The sequence below is a fragment of the Mus musculus genome, chromosome 1 (genome assembly GCF_000001635.26).
Source record: "Mus musculus strain C57BL/6J chromosome 1, GRCm38.p6 C57BL/6J".
In the NCBI taxonomy this organism is placed as follows: Eukaryota; Metazoa; Chordata; class Mammalia; order Rodentia; family Muridae; genus Mus; species Mus musculus.
In genome coordinates, this window is record NC_000067.6 from 60,210,421 (window position 1) to 60,232,559 (window position 22,139).

The following is a 22,139-nucleotide window of genomic DNA, read 5'->3' on the forward strand; positions in this document are numbered from 1 at the left end:
TCCTTATCTTGACCTGAGCTGAAATGGCTAATTAAGTCACTATTATGTAGTCAGTGGAATCTTGGCCTGGATTTCTTATATCCTGGACTCCTTATATCACCAGTTCTTGTGATCTCTGTCAAGAATGGAGATGAGAGGCTCAATATAGTATAGAAGATATGGGAATTCTATTGTAGAGTGGGTTCATTCTCAATGAGTGAGTTGGTAATGGCCAAAGAGGCCTGCTGAGCTGATCTACATTCTAGGAAGGCTCTATACTGTCCTCTAAATTCTGAAACAAGTAGATTTTCCTGAGGGACTATAAAGTGGCTTATGGACTTGTTTAGATTGTTCCATTTAGGAGGGAGCCATGGTTTGCCCATACTCTTTTAATATTAGAGTTTCTTCTTCTACATAAAAATCTTTAAAAATTTAGAGCTTTTGAAGCCCACTTTACTTATCTATTAATGTTCTTTTTTTTTGTTTTGTTTTTGTTTTTGTTTTTTCGAGACAGGTTTTCTCTGAATAGCCTTGGCTGTCCTGGAACTCACTCTGTAGACCAGGCTGGCCTCGAACTCAGAAATCTGCCTGCCTCTGCCTCCCAAGTGCTGGGATTAAAGGCATGCGCCACCACCGCCCGGCTATTAATGTTCTTTTAGGCATTCCACGATGCTTTTGGGTCCAAAGATAAGAATCAAATCTCATTCTTCTTATTAGCTGCTATAATTAATTAATTAATTTTTTGGTTATTTGAGACGTTTGTTTAATAGAGTTCTAACCTCAGTGTCCTCTAAGACTGTTAATACCTAGTTAGCTGTCTTAATACCTCCCCCAACAGCGCCCCCCCCCTCCACACACACATACCAAGAGTTGAGTTCCTAAAGTCATTTAGGAGTGTAACATTGGGCTAATCTGTCTGTTTTGGATTGAAGTTGGACATAAAAGTGTTTAAGGTCTCTTCTTTTAGTGACTTTCAGGCCTCAGAGGAGAATCAAGGAGATCCAGAAAGGACTTAGACTTGCAGGATTATTTGAGGTGGGTTGAATGTAAATAAGAGGAAAAAAATCAAGACAGTAGTTTAAAAAAACACACAAGACTTAATCTGTTAAGATTACAGTAGATATGACTCATTTCCTCCTTGGAAAATCTAGAGATCCACTTCCAAAGTTATTCACTGAATGAAAAAAAAAAAAAAAGAATGAGAAGAAGAAAGAAAGAAGGGAAGCAAGAAAAAAAAATGAAAAGGAAAGAATATGACTGCTCCAAAGTATGGTGGAGGAGAAGGTTTATTGTAGGTAAAAGGGAGAGCATAGCCAGAGATACCTGGAAGGGTCCAGAGTGATCATGGCCAGTCTGAGCCAGCACTTGAGGGGAGTTGGTGGAGGGGCAAGCCGAATGCTAGGAGGAGAGTAAAGGGTAGACAAAGAGGACCAGCATAGCCAAAATGGACGGATTATATAGGGAAGAAACTTCTGGCCTGGAGAAGTTTAGGGTAGGGGGCAGGGTGGGAGAGCCTGATGGCCAGGTCTGCTTTTATATGTCAAATAGGTACCCCAGCCAGCCAGTAGTCCTTGGTTTGAGACAAAGTTCACCACAAGAGAGCATGTGTCCAACATAGATTGTGCCTATGGTTTGATTTTTCATTAAAAAGAATTTTTAAAAAATCATTTATTTGTCTGTTTGTGTTGAGTGTGCCACAGTTTGCTTGTGTGGAGCTCAGAGGACAGTTTGCAGGAGTTGGTCTCTCTAACACGTGGTTCCTCGGATCAAGCTCAGGTTGTTTGTCTTGGTGGCAAATACCTTTCAACCTATCATTTATCTCTGGATCTTGAACCTACTTTTGTAATGTAATATAGACGAGGTAGTAACCAAACACATACATAAAATAGTCAACCTTAATAAAAAGTACAAGTGCCTCTTGTTGGGTGATGACGGTGTTTAAAGCAATGCTTTTGTACAGTTGCTTTTTAAAAAAATCATTTGTAATTTAGAATTAAGAGAAATCCCCTGAGCTATATAATTTATAAATGATTCTCCTTCCCAAGTAGTCCTCTGACATCCACATCTGTGCCATAACAAACATGTGCCCCAACCCTCCATCCCTGGTAAATACATAAATGGAAAGAGAAGGAAGGAAGGAAGGAAGGAAGGAAGGAAGGGAGAAAGGGAAAGGGAAAAGGAAAGGGAAAGGGAAAGGGAAAGGAAAAAGCGAGCGAGCCAGTAAATTGTTGGCCCTAAGGCTTCTCCATGTAAATTCATATGAACACTATTTTCCCCATTGAAAAGCAGTTTAGGCACCTCCATATCCCTTAAGCAGTCTCTGTAACCTGTGGTTTTTATAACCTTGTTGGAATGTGTTGGTTAGACTAGGCTTCCTCTTCAAGCAACAGATCTACATATAGAAAAGGACATTGATAAGTCACCTCAGAAGGGGTTAGGACAAAAGCTATCTAAAGTAGGAGGAGGGCTATTGATAATCTTGCCCTTCAGATAAGCTGAGTATACTGGCATAATGTTTTAAAAATAACTTTACAGTTTGATTAAAGTGTCCCAAGGTTTTAGAAGAATAAGGTCTCTAATTGTCATGAAGATAGCTTCAAATTCCCAGAGATTTGGGTATAGATTGAGTGATTTGGGAAGCAAATGAAGGCACATTACTATTTTAAGAGCTCTTGAGAAGCCAAATGGAAGAATATTTTCCAGAAAGAGGGCCTCAGATACTTTAGTGGCCCTTTCAGGTTGAGTGGCAAGGCCTCTGTTTGTCCTGGGCAAGGATCACCAAGATCCAGTAAGGGATAGTCCGTTGCCTGTTTGGCTGCTGCATCTTCTCTGCTGCTTTCCTAAGGTTTCTTTCTGACTTATTAGATAGCCCTTTAATGGACTGCTGTTATTTCAGCCAGCAGCTATATTGTTTCTAATGAATCTGAAATCCATAATTGATGAAACTATTTTTAGCAGTAGGGTAAATTCTTTCAGAGGGCAGTGTGTGTATGCATTACCATGACAGTCAGTATACATAGTTGCCATTTGCCCTGGTTAATTAGGTAAGAGCACAAATTAAGCCTGCTCTTATAACCAGCTATGCTGATTTCTGGGTGCCAGAGATTAGGCTTCTATGATATCTGTAAGGGGAAAAATAACACAGCTGGTTTATTCTTCCTTTATTCAGTTATAAGTTATTCAGGAACTTGTGTCAGTGAACCATATTAAATCTGTGAACTTTGAGTAAGGTAAACCATACTTGGGAAGGAAATGAAGTAGAGGAGTTGAGGTGGAGCACTGTTGCAAAAAATGTTTCAGTTACCAAGTAGCCAAGTTTGGTAACATAAAAGAATATCTAAACCACTGGGAGATTTCAGTTTTAGTAGAAAGGTTGTTTGCTGTAAAGTATAAGAAGGCAGTGGATAAAATCCAAGGGCATTTTCTATTAAGAGAACTATGACAGCTACTATTTTTGTTGTTTTCTTTTGTTTTTGTTTTTGTTTGTTTGGTTCTTGGAACCATAGTATCTCTACAAAGTTCTGGCTGTCCTAGAACTGAGTATATCAGGTTGGCCTTGAACTCACAGACTCTATCTGCGTCTGTCTCCTAAATGCTGGGATTAGAGGCTACAGCTACTATTCTGATGTATCCTGTCAACTCTTGGGTAACTGAGCCAATTTTGATAAATATCCTACAAGCAGATAGATAGCTTTGACTTAGGGCATAGTTGAGAACTCCAGGGTTAGGCCCTGCTATTTGTTAACACACAATTTAAAAGGTCTGCCAGGTTGGGATAACCCCCAAAGACCAAGCACTGACTGAGTAAAGCTTTTACTGTATCATAAGACTTCTCTTGTTCTTATTCCCATGAAGGAGAACTTGGTTGCTTCCTTTTAGTGATTCATTTAGATGCTTATCTAAAAGGCCATACATAGAAACCCAAAGTCTACAGTAGCCAGTTAGTTTCCCAAAGGCCCTAAGGTGTTTTCTAGTGGTAGGATTTAAGAAGGATCTGAATGGCTTTGATTGGATCAGTTCGCTGAGTCATATGATACTTGCATATATTCTGTGACCCAGGAAATTGAAAGGCTATGTTAGATGATTTAGGGTCTCAAATGATTCCAATTTGTTGACAATGTCCAAAACCTTATAGATAGAAGCTAGTGGAACATAGTAGGCCCTTTTCTGTCCACCAGACCAAGCAAGGTGTTCAATTGTCTGTTTCAGTATCATACACTGTCTTCAACACTTGTTTCATTTGATGTTTATTGACTTCAACTTCAAAATAGAAGTTATATTACCTTGCTTTTTTGTTTGTTGTTGATTTTTTTTTTTAATGATTGACTTAGATGGAGGATATTTGTAGGGGTGAAGTGACCATACTTATTTGTTCTGGAACATCTCTGAAGACATTGAGGTTGACTTGGGGAGGGATGTATGCTTTGAATAATCTAAAAGTAAGTGGCTTGTGGAGCTTTTTGTGTGCGACTTTTAAAATCACCTTCTTTTTCATAGCCTTTGGATAGGACAGAGATTTTTTTTTTCCACTTTTGGTACAATATCCACATAAGAGGTTTTCAGATAACTTTATTTTGATAATAATAGTTAGAAAACATAGTCTTTTTGTTTGTTTGTTTTGTTCTTGTTTTTTGGTATCAAAATGTTCACCCCTACCTGAAATAATATTTGTTGTATGTTTTGCCAGACATTAATACAACTAGTCTTAGCATACTTTAAAAACAATTTTTAAAAATCTCTCTTTTTATATGTTGCACATAGCTGCATGCATGTGACATCAGAGGAAGGTAGTTGGTCTACCTGTGAATCCTGATGTTGAATTTAGGCCACCAGGCTTGGCAGCAGTTGACTTTGCCTGCTGATTCATCTCATTGCCCTTCCTAAAGAACTTTAGATTAGACAATATTTGGTATGTATGTTTTATATCCTTTATACTATTTCTTTTCTTAGGTTTTTTTTTCCCTGTGGTTGAATGAAACACTTACCTTATGTCATAGTGTAAGATTTTAAGACAGTTCTACTTACCCATCTTTGTAGGGTTTTTTGCCTTATTGTGGAATTTTATATTACTTTGCTAGGATTGTTACTCAGACACAAACCAAGTGCTACATGTATTTTTGGAGCATTTTGTATAATTTTCTCTATTCCAGTATTCCATTTTGCAGATTTCAATTGCCTTTACTTATATTTATTTCTGGTCCCTAAACTGGTCTTTTGTACCATTCTCTGCAGTAATTCTGAAAGTATCCCTAAAAACAAATCTGAAGTGATCCTTGAGTTCAACATGTTTGCCTTCTTCAATATATGACCGTTTTCTGACCTGATTTCTGGGACCTATTTTGTCCATTTTATACTGTTTAAAACAGGAAAGCATGTGTATGACAGTTATTCCAACATAGTTGTAATGGCTTCATTTTCTTAATTACAATTTTCTGTTAGAACATTTTATAGCTCTGTTTGGCAGTGTTGTGTATGAAGTTGGATATTTGTCATTCTGTTGTGTAAGAATGTAGTAAAGGCAAACAGCATTTATTACAGGATGGTAAAAAGAAAGGGCAGACAAGGGCTGGGCATATGGCTCAGTCACTAAAGTACTTGCTGTGCAAACATGAGGACCTACACCGTAGCACATGCCTGTAATTCCAGTGTTCCAGGACATCACATACATGCACATGAACTTATTAACACCTCTCCCAGAATCGGAGTGGAACAACAGTTTGTCAGTAGAGAACTGGGTAATGCAAACTGGGGATAGAGTTCAAGGGAGACTGGTTAAAGAAATGCTCATCCTGATTTAATTTTGTGCTTTGGTAATAAAGATGAATAAGGTAGATTATCTGTTAAATTATGGTAATATCCATAATAAATTAAAAAACTACAAGCATGTTCAGGAGAGTCAACTTTCTATATCTCTTGAGTTCCACATTTGCAGATACACCTGTAGCTTGAAATCATGTAGTGGGAAAGAAATTGCATCTATACATGCCCAGACTTTTTCTTGTTTTCACCTCCTAAACAGTGCAGTGTTACAGTTACTTACATACTTTTTACATCATTTTAGATAGCCTCCATAATCTAGAGTGGTTTAACATATATGAGAGGATTAGTATAGGCTCCAAGCAAATTCTGCATCATTTTACTCAGGGGCTTGAATACCCATGGCTTTTTGTATTCTGAGGTGAGGCTCCTGGAACCAATGATCCCTGAATTCCTGAGAAAGACTGTATATTATATAGCTCATTTTTCTTTAAAAAATAATTTTTTAGGGTGGAGAATGTTGTAAATTGAGGACCAGATCAAAGGGAAACTTTTCTTAATTGTTTTGTTTTTCTGCCTTAATTTTTCTTTGACATGTAGCATTTAAAAATAGCAAAAAGTTTTATTATGCTAAAACACATATAAGTGCTAGAAGTTTAGAAATTGATCCTTAGAGTTGATTTAGTAAATCTTTTTATTTAACTCTTCCATTTTGTAATTCACTAAAGTAAGGGTCAGTTGCTAAAACAAAAAGAAGTGAATCTAATTTAGGACAGGGGTAAGTTCTTGTTCTGTCACTTAGTAACTATGTTACTTTAGATGAGATAATAACTTATAGTAGCTCATTCATGATGGGACAAGATGTCCTTATGGATTACTATGGGAATTAAGTGAAACATGACAAATGTTTCCTTTCAACAAAATTTAGCCTTTTCACATATAGGTCTTTATGTGTCAATTTTCAAGCATTCCTTAGACATGAATTGTGTTCTGAAATAGAAATCTTATTTATTTGTTTATTTGTGTATTATATTCACAGAATGTTTTCAGGAAAGTGAACATCTCAAGGACAGTCTTAAGTGTTGCTTATTGCATCTCTTTGGAGCCATTGTAGCCGGTGGGCAGGTGAGGACAGTGTTGAAGCTAATGTATAGTAGTTAACAGCACCAAAGTCTCTCCATGGATTTATTAATGTAGTCTGTGTCTTTATAACCCCATGCTTCATAGAACTTTTAAATTTATATTTTGTTTGAAACTAAACTTCTTAAAATCTTCATTAAAAACTTAAGTAACATTAGCACTGACAGTATTACTGGATGAATAGATTGGACAAATTTTGGTAATTTAAGTTCATATTTCTTTTGGATTTTAGTTACTAGTTATTATTTTAAAGTATAGAGGAAATCAGCCTTATAGGTGTGAAGAAATAAAATTCTAGCCAGTTTGATTTTCAGAGTTATAAATTTAGTCACTCTGTTGCCTATTTGCAATTATTAAATATATTTATATAACTATTTATGCATGTTCCCGCAATCCCAACTAATTTCATTGTTTACAAAATTGAATTTCTAGTTTTTCTGTGTTTGGTGTCTTAAAAAGTATGTTTCTTGGTGGCTCACGCCTTTAATCCTAGCACTTGGGAGGCAGAAGCAGGCAAATTTCTGAGTTCGAGGCCAGCCTGGTCTACACAGTGAGTTCCAGGACAGCCAGGACTATACAGAGAAACCCTGTCTCAAAAAACAAAATCAAAAAAACAAAAAAACAACAACAATAAAAAAGTATGTTTCTGGCAAGCTGAGTACAACCACTAGTTGCCAACAGGCTAATGATAATTCAGAGAGAACATTGTAAATGCTTTCTTAAACCATGCAGTTTAAATGAGAAATTCTCTACCCGTTATGTACACTTTGTGTTCGATACCCCTTTTGGAATTTGATAAAGCCCCTTATTAGAATTTCTTAAATGTCTAAAGTAAAATACATATCATAAAAGACAAAATAATTTGAAATTTGCTGAAATGTTAAGAAAACAAATTTATGACATTGTGTGTGTGTGTGTTTTGTTTTGTTTTGACACAGGGTTTCTCTAACAGCCCTGATTGTCTTGAAGCTCGATTTGTAGACCAGGTTGACCTCAAACTCACAGAGATCCACCTGCCTCTGCCTTCTGAGTGCTAGGATTAAAGGGGTGAGCCACTGTGCCTGGCACTTGTCTGTGTATGTTTTTATGTGGTCCTGGGATTGAATTTATGGTCCCACACATGATATAGACAGATACTCATGCTATTGAGCTATACTCCAGCCCCACTATGGCTTTTCCTAAAGTGTAAAACAACAGGGTACAGCAGTGAGTAAGGCATGTGCTACAAAGCTTTAGTCAAAGCTGTGCAGGAAGTTGACAGGAGGAGTCCTTGAGCCTAGGAGTTTGAAAGAACAGGATATCTGACCTAGGAAGGGCCAACATTTGATAGGCTGTGCAGGATCTTGTTATATCATAACAGCTATAATAATAGGATAGTACATAGAATTTTTATTCATGACAGAATGGCAAGTATTGCTTACATTGCTGTGTTTTGTTATTTACATTTAAATTTGAATGAAATACTAAATTTCAAATAGTCTACTAGAAATAAAGAAATATGTTTTTATTCAAGTTTATAGATTCTTTGAATTCCTGCCTTCCCCCTTTTCTTTCTTCTCTTCTTTCTTCTTTTTCTTTTCTAAAACTTTCTTGTTGTTGTTCTTTTGAGACAGAGTTTCTTCTGTGTAGCACCCCTGACTGTCCTGGAACTGGCTCTGTAGACCAGGCTGGTCTGGAACTCATAGAGATCTGACTGTCTCTGCATCTCCAGTGCTGGGTTTAAAGGTGTGTGCCACTGTCTTAGTTAGGGTTTTACTGCTGTGAACAGAAACCATGACCAAGGAAATTCTTGTAAGGATGACATTTAATTGGGGCTGGCTTATAGGTTCAGAGGTTCAGTCCATTATCATCAAGGCAGGAGCGTGGCAGCATCCAGGCAGGCACGGGGCTGGAGGAGCTTGAGAGTTCTACCTCTTGTTCTGAAGGCAGCTAGCAGAAGACTGGCTTCCAGGCGGCTAGGACAATCATATTAAAGCCCATGCCCACAGTGACACACCTACTCTCCTAATAGTGGCATTCCTAGGGCCAAGCATATACAAACTGTCACAGCCACCATGTCTGGATTCCCCTTCTTTTCTTTCTCTGTCTTCCTGTTTTGAAATAATAGTCTTTTATTTTACATGGAACATTTTTGTACATATAGCAAATTACGTTTAGACTATAATTTTATTTAAAAGCCTAGAATTCTTGAAACTCTTTAATTTCATTTAAATACAAAACTTCATTGATATGTGCATATTACCTGATCACTTGGGATATTTAAAACTAATCTTGTCTGTGTTCAGTAAGGCATCTTGGAGATGATATTTAGATTTTCTACACTTGAGAGCTCTCACAAAGGCTCTTTTTTTATGCCAGTAAGAACTTTTAGTTACATAGCAACAGGTGTTCCTTATCTTCCAGCAGGTGATGAGAAGTCCTTATAATCCACCAGGAAGCCCAAGTAGGGACACTGGATACTGGGTTCCAGTTTATTGTTTTGTTTGGAGACTTAAGAGGCTACTGTTTTATTCTTAAGTAAATGCGTAAACTGATAATTTGATATATTTATGTGTAATCCCTCCCCCTTTTTTTCTCTAAGATTGTATTTTGAGATGGGATTTAACTATGTAACCTTATGCTGGCCTTGAACATAGGATCCTCCTGCATCTTGTGAAGGCTGGGATTACAGACATGTTCTTTTGTGCCAGGGTGACTGATTCCTTTTAGTTAATGTATCTAATGTATCTAGGTATATTCAAGTGTGTTTTCTAGTATGTAAATCCAGTCCAAGATTGGGTTTCCTACTGATGAAATTCTCTCCCCATGTTTTCTATTCTTGTTTGTATCTATATTATTATACTATTCTTTTAATGATCATCACATCCTGTTCATATTCATACCTATCACTTTTAGATAGTTGCTAAAATTTCTTTCTCTGGTTTATTTATTCTGTCCCCTTTCTAGAATCCAGTGTCTCTATTTGACTTCCTGGTTGTATTTGTGGACTTCTTTTGATCCTAATGGAAGGTAGCAGTCTTCCTATAATATAGGAAATATAGAACAGTTGTCTATATTTAACTTTCTGTTGTGTTTGTTTGTTCCTTTGTTTGTTTTCTTCTTCCGAGACCGATTTCTTTGTGTAGCCGTGGCTGTCCTAGAACTAGCTTTGTAGACTAGGCTAGCCTCAAACTCACAGAGGTCTGCCAGCCTCTTCTTCTCAAAATGCTGGGATTGAAGGCGTGTGTCACCACCAGCTGGCCTTACTTCTGCTTTACGTCTCTGCCTCATCACTTTGCTGTATTAACTGACTTTCTTCTTTTGGATTGTTATCTCACAATTTTCATAACCTTATTTCACCATTGTGGATAGGAATTGACAGATATACATGAAAAAATAAGAATGGTATTGCCATTAACTAAGGGAGAACCTATTTGAATCTCTTTCACCTTTGAGTACTTAGAGACATATTCTTGTAAGAACTCATGAGTTATGAAGCTCAAAGATAATTCTGTGATGAACACTTACTATGAAAAATAAAAGATACCAGAGATTCAATTTATTGTTTTATGTACAAAAACTTCTCAGAATCTTTGTGATCAGTAAGTCAGCTTAACTTACTGAAATCAGAAGGTTGCTTGCTGGGTGTTAGGTCAGGGTAAGGCAATCTTAGTTGACTTTCAAGTCAACTTGATATAAAAATGATCCTACCATAAAAGAAAGAAGTCTAATGACAGGTGTTTTCCAAAACACTGTGCTGGAATTTCCCATTGACATATTTGCCTTTTAGATCTGTGGCTACACATAAGAGAACCTGTCATGTTTTGTTAAGAGTAAGGACATGGGTTGACCTAGCTTTGAATCTTGTGTCCATTCCACAGAGGTCAAGCTCAGAAAAATTATTTGTCTTTTGATTTACTTATTTATAATATGGAAACATTGACATTTACAGAATAGTTATCAGGACTAAAGGACACATAAAGTAAAACAATGAGCAAAGTGGCCCCTACTTATAAAAACTAAGGGAGTTAGAATTGTATCCAATTTTTGATTTGCTGTATAATAATAAAATTATACAAGTTTAATTTATTCTCTTTTATCTTTGGAAAAAAACCCTGCAGTTGAGGAATTATAGGTGTCACTTAGTGAGACTGTACATACAGCATGTGGCAGCCCTGGGTTCAGTCCCTAGCACTTGGGGTGGAAAGAAAGAAAGTAAAAAGGTAAAAAAAAAAAAAGTAAAAAGTAAAAAACAGCTTGGAGGTAAGGTGGTGTTGTTTTAAAATTCTTGGTTAAGAAATTTAAATGCAGGCAGTGGGTACAGAAACTGAGAACTGTTCATGGGCTAAGTAAGATTCTTTGAGTATCCTGTTTTTACCCTTTGTTCTCTGTCTATTCTTTAATTCTTGGGTTTTATGTTTTCTAATGTAAAGGTGGCTCCAAGCATTGGGTTTGCTCTCCAGGCTCAGGGTGGACGGGGAGAAAAGAAAGAGAAAGAATGAAAGACCCCCCATTTCATTTTTTTTTTAATAGCCTTGTCATGATCTTTGTCCTCTGTTTCTGAGTAGAACTATCTCAACATGTTACTTTTAGCTGCAAAGGATGGAAATGAATTTCAGATTAGTAGTGAGCAAAGTAAGACTTAGATATGGGTAACATTTGCATTGTCTCTTGAGAATATCTGTTATCAATTAATAACTATTTAAAAGAAGTTACTCGTAGGTGTACTAACTTTTTTATTGTAAATATATAAAACCTTAGTTTTATCTTTTATTGTTTTTAATGTTTCAGAGGAATGCTTTGCAAGCAATTTCTCCAGCCACCATGGAAGTTCTTATGCGAGTTTTGTCTGATTGTGATTCATGGGAAGAAGGAGATCCTGAGGAAGTGGGTAGAAAGAGAGAGCTAACTCTGAAATGCCTTACACAAGTGGTGCATATCCTTCTTACTAGCAGCTCTGACCAGCGTCAGGTGGAAACCAGTACCATCCTGGAGAACTATTTTAAGTTGCTTAATTCTGATCACTCAGCTTTACCTAAGCAGGGGAGGTCCAGGCGGTGGGAAAGCCAGTTCATAGCTCTGCAGATTAAGATGCTCAGTAAGTATTCAGTGAAGTTTTTCCTCAGTTTATATTTGCTTTCTTATTCAGTTTCTTTTGAAGTACAGGTCTGTTGTATTAACAGTGTTGACTTCTTAGTTCAGGTAATGAATATGTAGATTTTTGACTTCCAAATAATTAGTATGAAATTGATTTGTTTAGATTTTTACTTTATCAAGGAAAAACTTGGTTATATTCTTTTTTGAAGTCTAATCCATTAAAATGTCTCTGCTAAAACAGAATCAGTTATGACTAAAATTGTCAGGAAGAGGTTTGAGAAGGTACCATTTGTAGTTTGTACTATCATAAAGTTAACTTGGTAAATGCCTCTAACATTTCTGTTCTTTAGGAGAGATCATCTAGTCATCACAGAGGTCCCCTGTGTCTTTTCTTTTCTTTTTCTTTTTTTTCTTCTTTCTCCTCCTCCTCCTTCGTCATCATCATCATCTCTGTGCAAGAATATCTGGTTTCTATGCTTTGCTAACTCTCTAGCCAGTTTAAATGATTCCTTTTTTTAAAAAATAAAACATTTTATTTATTTAATTGTTTTATATATATGATGAGTACACTATAGCTGTCTTCAGATATACCAGAAGAGGACACCAGATCTTATTACAGATGGTTGTGAGCCACCATTTTGTTGCTGGGAATTGAACTTGGGACCCCTGGAAGAGCAGTCAGTGCTCTTCACTTCTGAGGCATCTCTCCAGTCCCCATGATTCCCTTTTTTTTCCCCTTCAAAATGATTGACTTTTGGTTATAGTGTATTAGTGTAGCACATACTTTCCATCAATTGGTTTAATCAACAATAGATGATGCCCACTCATTCTTTCCTTCTAAAGGATGAAAGTATAGAGATTAGCTATGCAGTACATTTCCCAAAGTCTTTCAGTTCATATTGAACAGAACTAGCATGGAAAGGCGAAGACTCCTGACTGTAGTCAGCTTTGTGATCCTGAAGGGAGAATAAGCCATGCCAAATGAGTGATATTGCAAGTATATCCTAGACTCTGGAATCCAGGTTAAACATATCAAGTGGTTATTGCTTATTTTTTGTAGTTTTATTGTAAGCATGTATTTGGAAATGACAATAACTATAATTAAAATATTCAACCTAATACAAAATGTTTCCCTTCATCTGAGTAATTTATGTTGTGTAAATAGAGCAACAAATAAGATACAGAAGCACAGCACGGCGCTTCCTATGAGACGTCTCGTGTCCTGTGCACACTGCATTTAAAAGGGTCACTGATGGAAACCATGATGGCAGTTCAGTATGTTGTAAATTGTGATCAATACTTCATATGATTCTTGTTGTATTACTTGTGTTAGATTGTTAAAGAACTGAATTCATTACAGTGGTATATATTGTAATTATGCTAAACTAGGAGACTTAGTAAGAAAAATGAGAATAAAAGGTTTGGTTTTCTTCTTGTTTTCTTTTGTTTGTTTGTTTGGTTGGTTGGTTTGGTTTTTTGAGATGGTTTTTCTGTGTAGCCTTGGCTGTCCTGGAACTCTGATAACCAGGCTGGCCTTGCCTCCCAAGTGGTGGGACTAAAGTTGTTCACCACCACCCAGCTGAGAGCAAAACTTTTTATATCTCACCACTCAGCTATAAGAAACAGTAATGAACTGGTGTATAAATTCATATGTACATATATTAATTTAGAAATGTGCATAAAATATTATTGAAGAGGTAAATTATATGTTTATATAGAAAATTTAAAATTGTATAGTTTTTAGTTCATGTTATTTTCTGTAGTTACTGTAAGTTGTAAGTTTAAAAATCAGTTTGATCCTCTGTTAGATAGAATTCGTTTTTATTGGGAACTATGATATTTTTCATGCCAGATATCCTTTGATTTCTTGATTAGATTATCACTGCAGTAGGAAATGAGAAATAAATGTTATCATTGCTTTTCTGGGCCATGTATTCATTTCATAGTGTTTAAATATGACTACTAAATATCAAACAGATACTAATAGCAAATCAAACATAGAACTTGAGCCTTTTAGAACACCTTGGCAGGCTGCTGAAAAATATTTTCCAGTCATATGTAAAATTAAAACTAGCTTGAATTATAAAGTAGTAGAAAATGTTCGTTTTTCTTAATTACAGCATTGGCTTTCTGTTCATCTCTCTCCCAGTCACTGTACATCTGTCAACTGAAAAGTCTAACTTTAAAATGATAGCAATAGATGTTTCATCCTAAATTTTTACTTTTACATGATTTTGTTTTAATTTTTATAGATACCATCACATCCATGTTAGATTGCACAGACAGGCCCGTTCTTCAGGCCATTTTTCTCAACAGTAATTGCTTTGAACATCTCATCCGACTTCTACAGAACTGCAAGGTACTTTATTATTATTATTGTTGTTTATGAAAATGTGTTTACCTACTTAGTTATTTGCATGTGGGTATGTACCACAGCATGAATGCGGACAGTCAGAAGGTAGCTTGTGGGAATTGATTCTATTCTCCTAACGTGGTTTAGGGACTAGACTTGGGTTGACAGTCTTGGCAACAAGGGCCTTATCCTCCTCAGCCATCTTGCTGGCATTGTTAAGATTTTTAAACATTTTTTTTTTAATTTGGGCATAGTGACACATCCCTTTGATCCTAGCACTTAAGAAGCAGAGGCAGGTAGATCTCTGTGAGTTTGAGGGCAGCCTGGTCTACATAGTGAGTTCTAGGACAGCTAGAGCCAGTTAGTGGGATCTTGTCTCACAGAGGAAAAAACCACCAAAGTTTGTTTTGTTTCAGATTTGAGCACATCACTGCCGGCATTTTTATTGTTAATTTGTGTTTTCATTTCATTACATAGTCAAATTTTATCTTTTTAAAACAAATAAACTGATTTAATTATCATTATTAAATTAGAGCATATTAGTATGTATGTATGTACATATACCGTACATCACAGATCAGACAGAATGAGACACAAAGTTTTATACTTTGTCATGGATCTCTGATCCAGTGAGAGATGGATGTAGGCCTCTGGCCAAGGCTGTCCTCCCTCAGGGTATGCAGTTACCACTGGACACTCAGCCTCACTTCTCACTTAGCTCAGCCCAGGCTAGACAGAGGGCATTCAGTTGTCGCATGCCCTGGTGTAGGAACTAGGCAAACATCTAAATCCTCCAATCTCAGAAGAGCCCCTTAAAGAAAGAGCTACTCACTGTCTACATGGTGATGATAGGCTTTGTCTTGATTGAAACTAGAATTACATTGTTTGTAATTGTCTACAAGTACTAAAATTCATGTGATTTTTTTTTTTGTAGAACATTTCAGCCTAGGCATTGAAACACATACTTGAGACCATTTAAAGTCATAGTTTCTTGCCTAGCTATTTGTCTAGAGCATACAGATACAGTGAACTTCCTTATGCCATTTGACAGTAGTTCCATTCGGAGTCGTTTTCCCAACCCAGTATTTTATATCAGGTAACTCTGAAGTTTTTCATAAATGGAATTCTATTTCTTGTAGAATTCCTAGTCACAGGGTATAAACTAGACTTGTATGTTTTTAAAATTAAGAGACTTTGTATGACAACTTACAGCTAGTTATAAAATATAGAAAACTAATCAGAACCCTGTAAGGCTCTTTGTACATACTGCCAGTTAGCTTTTTCACTGTTGTTACTATTCTCCAGTTTATTCTTGCCACAGCAGTGTGAGAGAGTGCACAGCAGTCATGGTTCTGTGTTTTATATTGTGTGCTTGTGTATTTAAGATGTTGCTTAAAAGGTTTTAGAGAAACAAAACTACTCCGTAGATCTGTATGTCTTTCTGTTAATTCTTGTACTTCCTAGTTGAAAACAGTTGGTTGATTCCGATATTATTCCTTAGTAGGGATTCTTGTTTTTTTCATTTGTTCTCTCTTTCTATCATGTGGATTCTGAGGTTCAACCTCAGGTTTCCAGGCCTTGGCAGCAAGTACCCCACGGAGCCAACTCCCCAGCCCTCCGATTCCCAGAAGGCTGATGATAAATCGTCATCAAGCAAGGCTAGAAAGATGGATAAGTCCAGAAAGTGCTTGTAGGGAGCTACAGGGCCTGGGTTCCACTCCCCAGAACCACAGAAAAAATCTAGGCACAACCCAAAACCTGTAGTTCCAGCTCTGAGAAGGTAAAGACGGGACAATCCTAGGGCTCACCTGTCAACCTGTCTATGTCTTTTTAAAAATGTAATTTTTTTTTCCATAGCTAACCAGGATTGTGATCTAACAGTTAGGTCTTACAGAGTGATAATTGTAAGAAATAATACATCTTTTGTATTATTTCACCTAGTATATCACCTATTATATCACCTAGTATACTCACTCAATCTAAGATAGATACAACTCACCATGTAATAGACTCTTACAGAACCACTGTCAAATAGTGATCTCTCATTTACCAAAATATGATCGTATTGTACAGGTCTGTATTTGCTGTGTTATGTGAGCTTTCACAGTTGCAGCTCTTGAGTTTGTTTTTGAGGCAGCATCTCTATGGCTTAAGCTGGCCTCAAACTCACTGTGGGACCAAGCTGCCCTTGAACTTCATAGTAATACTTCTGCCTCAGTAGCTAGTACTAGCTTTTTAAAAAGTTATTAATTTCGTGTTACTCACTGCATTTTTCTTTGGTACTGAACATACCAAAGAAGAAATGTTTTTTAGAAGGGAAAGCCAGGCCTTTGTGGCTGAGTCTTTTCTTTCAGGAGTTTTCTCCATTTGGAAGATAATTTTTTTTTGTCTGAATCATCACAGGTCATGTGACATTCTAGCCATCGTCTTTCAACTCAGTATGTCTATAAATTAATTGGATTCATGAGGTATTTACATCCGTGCGTGTTATGCTTTGATCCTGTCCTTCCATTCTTCTGTCCTTGCCACCAATACTGCCATCGTTCCTAAGCCCTAGCAATTCTTTTTCTGCTTAAATTAAATGAATTTTTGTTTATTTATTCGTTTCAACATGCGAACAAGAACATGTGGTACCCGTCTATATCTGGCATAGTTTGTTTCATTCATTTGTCTGCAGGTGACATAATTTAATATTTTTTCATGGTTAGCCACCACGCCCAGCTCACACACACTCTTAATAGTACCAATAATCATTTAGAGATTCTGCCAGGTGAGGTAGCAGGAGTTCAACAGTTGAATAGAACTGAGATACAAAACAAGGTATCTGACTCTAAAGCCTGTTCTTGCATTAAGCTGTACGTGTACAGCTGCATTCTACATTATACTATCCTGCTGCCCTGTTTACTTTATATGGCATTATATAAGCATGCAACTCAGCCAGCTCCATTTCTGAAATAACAGAAGTTCCTAAGAAGTTCCTTATTAGAATGCTTTTAGTCCATTCACTTTCATTTGAAGTTTCTCTTCATTCATTTGACAGAAGTTGAAACCTTTTGGGATGCTGAGTCAATGCACTGAAACTAAAGAATCTAATGACTTTATTTCATGTAAAAGAGAATAATTATGAGCTAGTCTTACTACTCATTGGGTTAAGTCATCTGGCACTCAAGCCCAGTGACCAGAGTTTATCCATGACACTCATGTAAAAGTGAAAGGAGAGAACGCACTCTGCAACGTTGTCCTTTGTCTTCCGTGTGTGCAGTGTATCATGTCTCCTGCCCACTTCATGCACACATAGAAATGTATCCGTACAATGTAAACCTCATGTGTGTCAGGGATTTCCCTTTCCAGACTACAAAATAAATATGAATGAGGTCTGCTGAAGACTGTGTTTTAACAGGATGTGAGGTCAGGTAACTGTGATTAGGCAGTGCTGCATACTGACGTCCTTGTCAAACTGCACGCTAGTCTCTTTTGAGACTCTGAGAAAAATTGCTGGAAAGAGCCTCTTTTAATGTTTGCTTTATAGGATTTTGCAGTCTCACTTAGCTAAATCCATTATTTCCTGTGGAGTCTTTTATCCATCTCAGTAGTTAACTTTCCTTTCTGAATGGCATTCTCTACTGATTATTCACGAATTTGAGAATATTAATCAGTTGTTAGTTATTGTTTGTTTATTTTAAGATCTTTATCTACTCTAGTTATATAGTATGTAAACTACTATTAAATTGTTATTCAGAAAGCAAATAATTACATATTTCTGGAAGTTAATGTACTTCACTTGTGGATTCTTGGATTAGTTTTCAAGAGACATGGAAATCCAGCTGGACCTCATTCTGCTTTTAGGTAACAATTTAATGTTCTTTCTCCATTGTTCTTGTCTCTGTTTTTAACAGCTATTTTTAAATGCTCACAGTAAGGTGACAGACAAGAATGAGAAAGACCTTGCCAACCAATTACTGACAGAGATGAGTGAGGATCAGGTATCTACAAGCCTGCATCTTGTTTCAGCTGAAGTCCAAAAAAAATCAGTCAGTGGGATAACTATTCCTGTGCTTTTCTTATTTCTCCAAACCCACGAACCTCTAGTTCTATTTAATTTTGAGGATTATTTAAATTAAAACATAAGTCATCATTGTAGTTCTATCTGTTTTAATGTGTGCATTTTCCAGAGTGAGAAGATTAAAAGCACAGGAATGGAACCCAGTTTCAGTGTTGACCACCTGGTGATGACTCTGTGTTTGAGGGGCTTCATTTTCTAAGCACTGTGGTGTACTGGGACATGAGGGCTTTGTGAATATGTGTAGTCATGGTGAATATCTTGATTCTTCGCTTCTTATTGACACAATGATTTATAATTAAATGGACAACCTGAATCTTGGAGGAAGGGAAGAAGATGATGAACCTTTGAATGTTAATTCAGCATACAATTTGATTTGTTGTTGTTCTCCAAATTCAACCTACATGTAAAATTGTCTTTTTTTTCTCAACATATTTGTTTGAGAATTTATATATATTCTGATAAAATTATTTTAATGCTTAGGTTTACTGAGTTGTTTAAAAAACTATATTATAATTTGTTATATCTTTTTTGGATATAAAAATAGAGACTCACAGAGTTTTTTATTGTGTTAGATTTCTCCTATTTGGACTCCAAGGGCTACTTACATATTATTATAATTTTTATAAGAGATTTGTAAATTCAAGTAGTAGCTATGATGAGGTCTTTTTAATTTATTCTTGAGCAAAGTCTAGCACAACTCTTATTTATATGAATTTATGTATGCAGAATTTTAATCTACATATGAAGCCAGGACTTTTGATTAAGATTAAGTAACATACCTACAAGTGATAGACCTTAGTAAACAGAGATCTAAATAATTTCTTCTATTTGCAGACCAAGTCTGTTGGGAGTTAGAACAGAGAATGCTATTTATGCAGTGGCTAGTGTCAGGTTATAATATTGTTTTCAAAGCAGATTTTCAGTGCTGGTTTTACAACTTACTACCTTTTTAAATTCAATGTTAAGTATGTCTATGTATGCCTTCATAAGAGTGCAGTGCCTTCAGAGGCCAAAGAGGGCATCAAATCCATCTCTACAGCCCCAGCTTTCTACAGTCTAAGCTCAATGCTGTAATGGTCTGTTAAGTCTTATATAACAACTCTGTTGGATTAAAAAAAAAAAAAAAAGTATTATTGGTGGTAGTCATTGGTTTATTTTCTAGGAGAAATCTGACATTTAATGTATCTTCATATTTATGGTTAAGCCTAAATAAAAATCAGAGTTTTTAATTATTTTTTAAAACTTTTGGCATTAAAGATTGCCTTCTCCAGAACTTGCCATTACTTATAGATACATAATCCATTTTCTTCAATTGCCTCAATTGTTTTTATAGAAATAGATACTTTTTTAAAAGATAATGAGATATACGTACTTTTCCATTTTAGTACAGAATTTGGAAACTAAGCAAACAAGGTTATTTAAGCTACATATTAATTACATAACAGTAATTAATACTAGTAAGTTCAAGTCTATTTTTGAAGGTAAATTAAAGCATAGTATAATTTCTAATTGCAGACCTCCCTCCCCTCCTCTTGAGATTGTCCATTATTTTTTAAAAGCATGTTTAAAGTTTGTTTTTCCCCTCGCCCTTGGAACATTTAATATAATGAGTGAATTTGCTTCATTCTTCTTGACATGTGGCTTATCTTCTGTGAATTAAGCACCTTTTTCTTGCAGATTATGTTTCAATAATCCATATGATTGGAAGAGGAATGTAATGCATGCCATTTCTTCAGATTTTCAGAACAAACGAGGTTTCCATGTGAACAAACCTAGGTTCATTTGTTAATTTCTTGTTGTTTCCCTCTGGTAGGTATTCCAGGGGCAGTTGGATTGCTTGGCTGTGTCAGCCATTCAGGCTTTGACAGCAGTGATGAAGAGTTCTCCAGCTGCTAAGGTGAAAAATGGATCTTCAAGCTTTAAAATTGACATTTTATCAATTTTTGCTGTATAAATCCCAAAGTTATATGTGAAAAGTATATAAAAACACCTTGTGTAACATTTGTAATAAGTAGCTTACAAAAATAGAATCCTATAGCCACACGTAGTGGCTTCTTATAATTTGCTCATAATTTAATAAACAAACTCCTTATGGATATTCTAGGATTTTGAAAGGCACCAGCGAACATGTGTGTTAATACACACTTTTAATCCTGGCATTCACATGGCTGGCTCTCTCTGAGTTTGTGGCCAGATTGGTTCCTAGCTAGTTAGGGCTATGTATTGAGACTCAAACCAACCAACCAACCAACCACTGATGACTGAACTGAACTGCGCATTAATAACTGTTTACAGTGTTGGTCAAATGAGGATCATATTGCTGATATTAGAGGGGCCATGTTGCTGGTATTGAGAAGTGAGTGTATGGTTATTGAGCATAAAGAATTAAGTTTTACAATAAAGTTTTTAAAAATTACTATCAGTTTTGTTATTTAGTCAGTTTAAAACTATCCAGAATATGAGTATTTTTCACATGTGATCACCTTCTCAGTATGGGACTTGTTTTCCCAGTGTGTGTAGAGGATTCTGTTTCTTTTTTTTTTTTTTTTTTTTGCGATCATTAACCTCAAGGTTTTATATCAGTTTTTTTCTAAGATTTATTTATTTTTATATATGTGAGTACACTGTAGCTGTACAGATGGTTGTGAGCCTTCATGTGGTTGTTGGGAATTGAAATTTTAGGACCTCTGCTTGCTCCGGTTGGCCCCCGCTTGCTCGCTCACTCACTTACTCAGTCCCTACTCGCTCCGGCTCAATGATTTATTTATTATTATACCTAGTGCGTTCACTGTAGCTGACTTTCAGACGCACCAGAAGAGGGTGTGAGATCTCATTATGGGTGGTTGTGAGCCACCATGTGGTTGCTGGGATTTGAACTCAGGAACTTCGGAAGAGCGGTCAGTGTTCTTACCGACTGAGCCATCTCGCCAGCCCTATATCAATCATTTTAAGATTTGTTTTTATGTGCATTGATGTTTTGCTTGCATGTATGTCCGTGTGAGGGTGCTAGATCCTCTGGAACTCGAGTTACAGAGAGTTGTGAGCTGCCACGTAGATGGTGGAAATTCAACCCAGGTTCTCTGGAAGAACAGCCATTGCTGTTAACTGCTAAGCTGTCTCCCCATCCCCCTTATGTCAGTTTTAATCCACTGTTTGTGGCTATAGTTTTGTCTGATTATGCTCATGTACTATAAGTAGCTCATTGAGTCATTATAAGTTCTATAAAATATCTATGTAGAGTGCCAGGCATGTGGTTAAGTACATGATACATGTTAGTGTCATGACCGCCACCCAAACTTCTGACCTTCACCTCTGATCTGCTACCAAGAATAGAAACCACGGTTAAGTGTATGTCAGACCTAATAGTCTGACCTCTGACTTTACCTGCTGTATAATCATAGGGTGGTGTTGTTTGTAAGGGAAATCACTTTTAGCACTCAGAAATTCACTTATAACATATTGCTAGTATTTCTGAAATTCAGACCTTCAATGCTGTTTAAGTAATTTTAAAGGTGATTTTTTTTTTTTTACTATAATGTCTTTTATGGTTTAAAATTTCAAAGGTTGTGCAATGGGTTGGGCTCTAGCTCAGTGGCAGAGTATATACTTAATGTGTTTAGTGCCTTCATCTTCCCTCCCTAAACAAGAGGGTATATGACAAAGTACCTCTTGATAAGAATTTCTTCTTATTCTTGGTACACAGCTAACTTCTTATAAAGATAACTGGTTTTACTGTTTTTTTTTTAAAGCGTTTTTATGGTTGGTGTATCT

At 36.3% G+C, this 22,139-nt stretch overlaps 1 protein-coding gene across 18 annotated transcripts in view; it reads left to right on the forward strand.

Annotated features, from left to right (window-relative positions):
• Window positions 1–22,139, forward strand: part of Nbeal1 (neurobeachin like 1) — a 159,589-nt gene that overhangs the window by 31,681 nt on the left and 105,769 nt on the right. For 9 of the 18 annotated variants that reach the window (XM_006496032.4, XM_006496030.4, XM_006496033.4 and 6 more), the window contains 5 exons: window positions 6,776–6,861; window positions 11,647–11,953; window positions 14,205–14,311; window positions 18,202–18,288; window positions 20,182–20,265. In XM_006496032.4, the coding sequence (XP_006496095.1) occupies window positions 6,776–6,861; window positions 11,647–11,953; window positions 14,205–14,311; window positions 18,202–18,288; window positions 20,182–20,265 (671 nt within the window). The remainder of the gene's footprint in view (window positions 1–6,775; window positions 6,862–11,646; window positions 11,954–14,204; window positions 14,312–18,201; window positions 18,289–20,181; window positions 20,266–22,139) is intronic. The other 9 variants (XM_030254693.1, XM_030254692.1, NM_173444.2 and 6 more) reach the window with 3 other exon arrangements.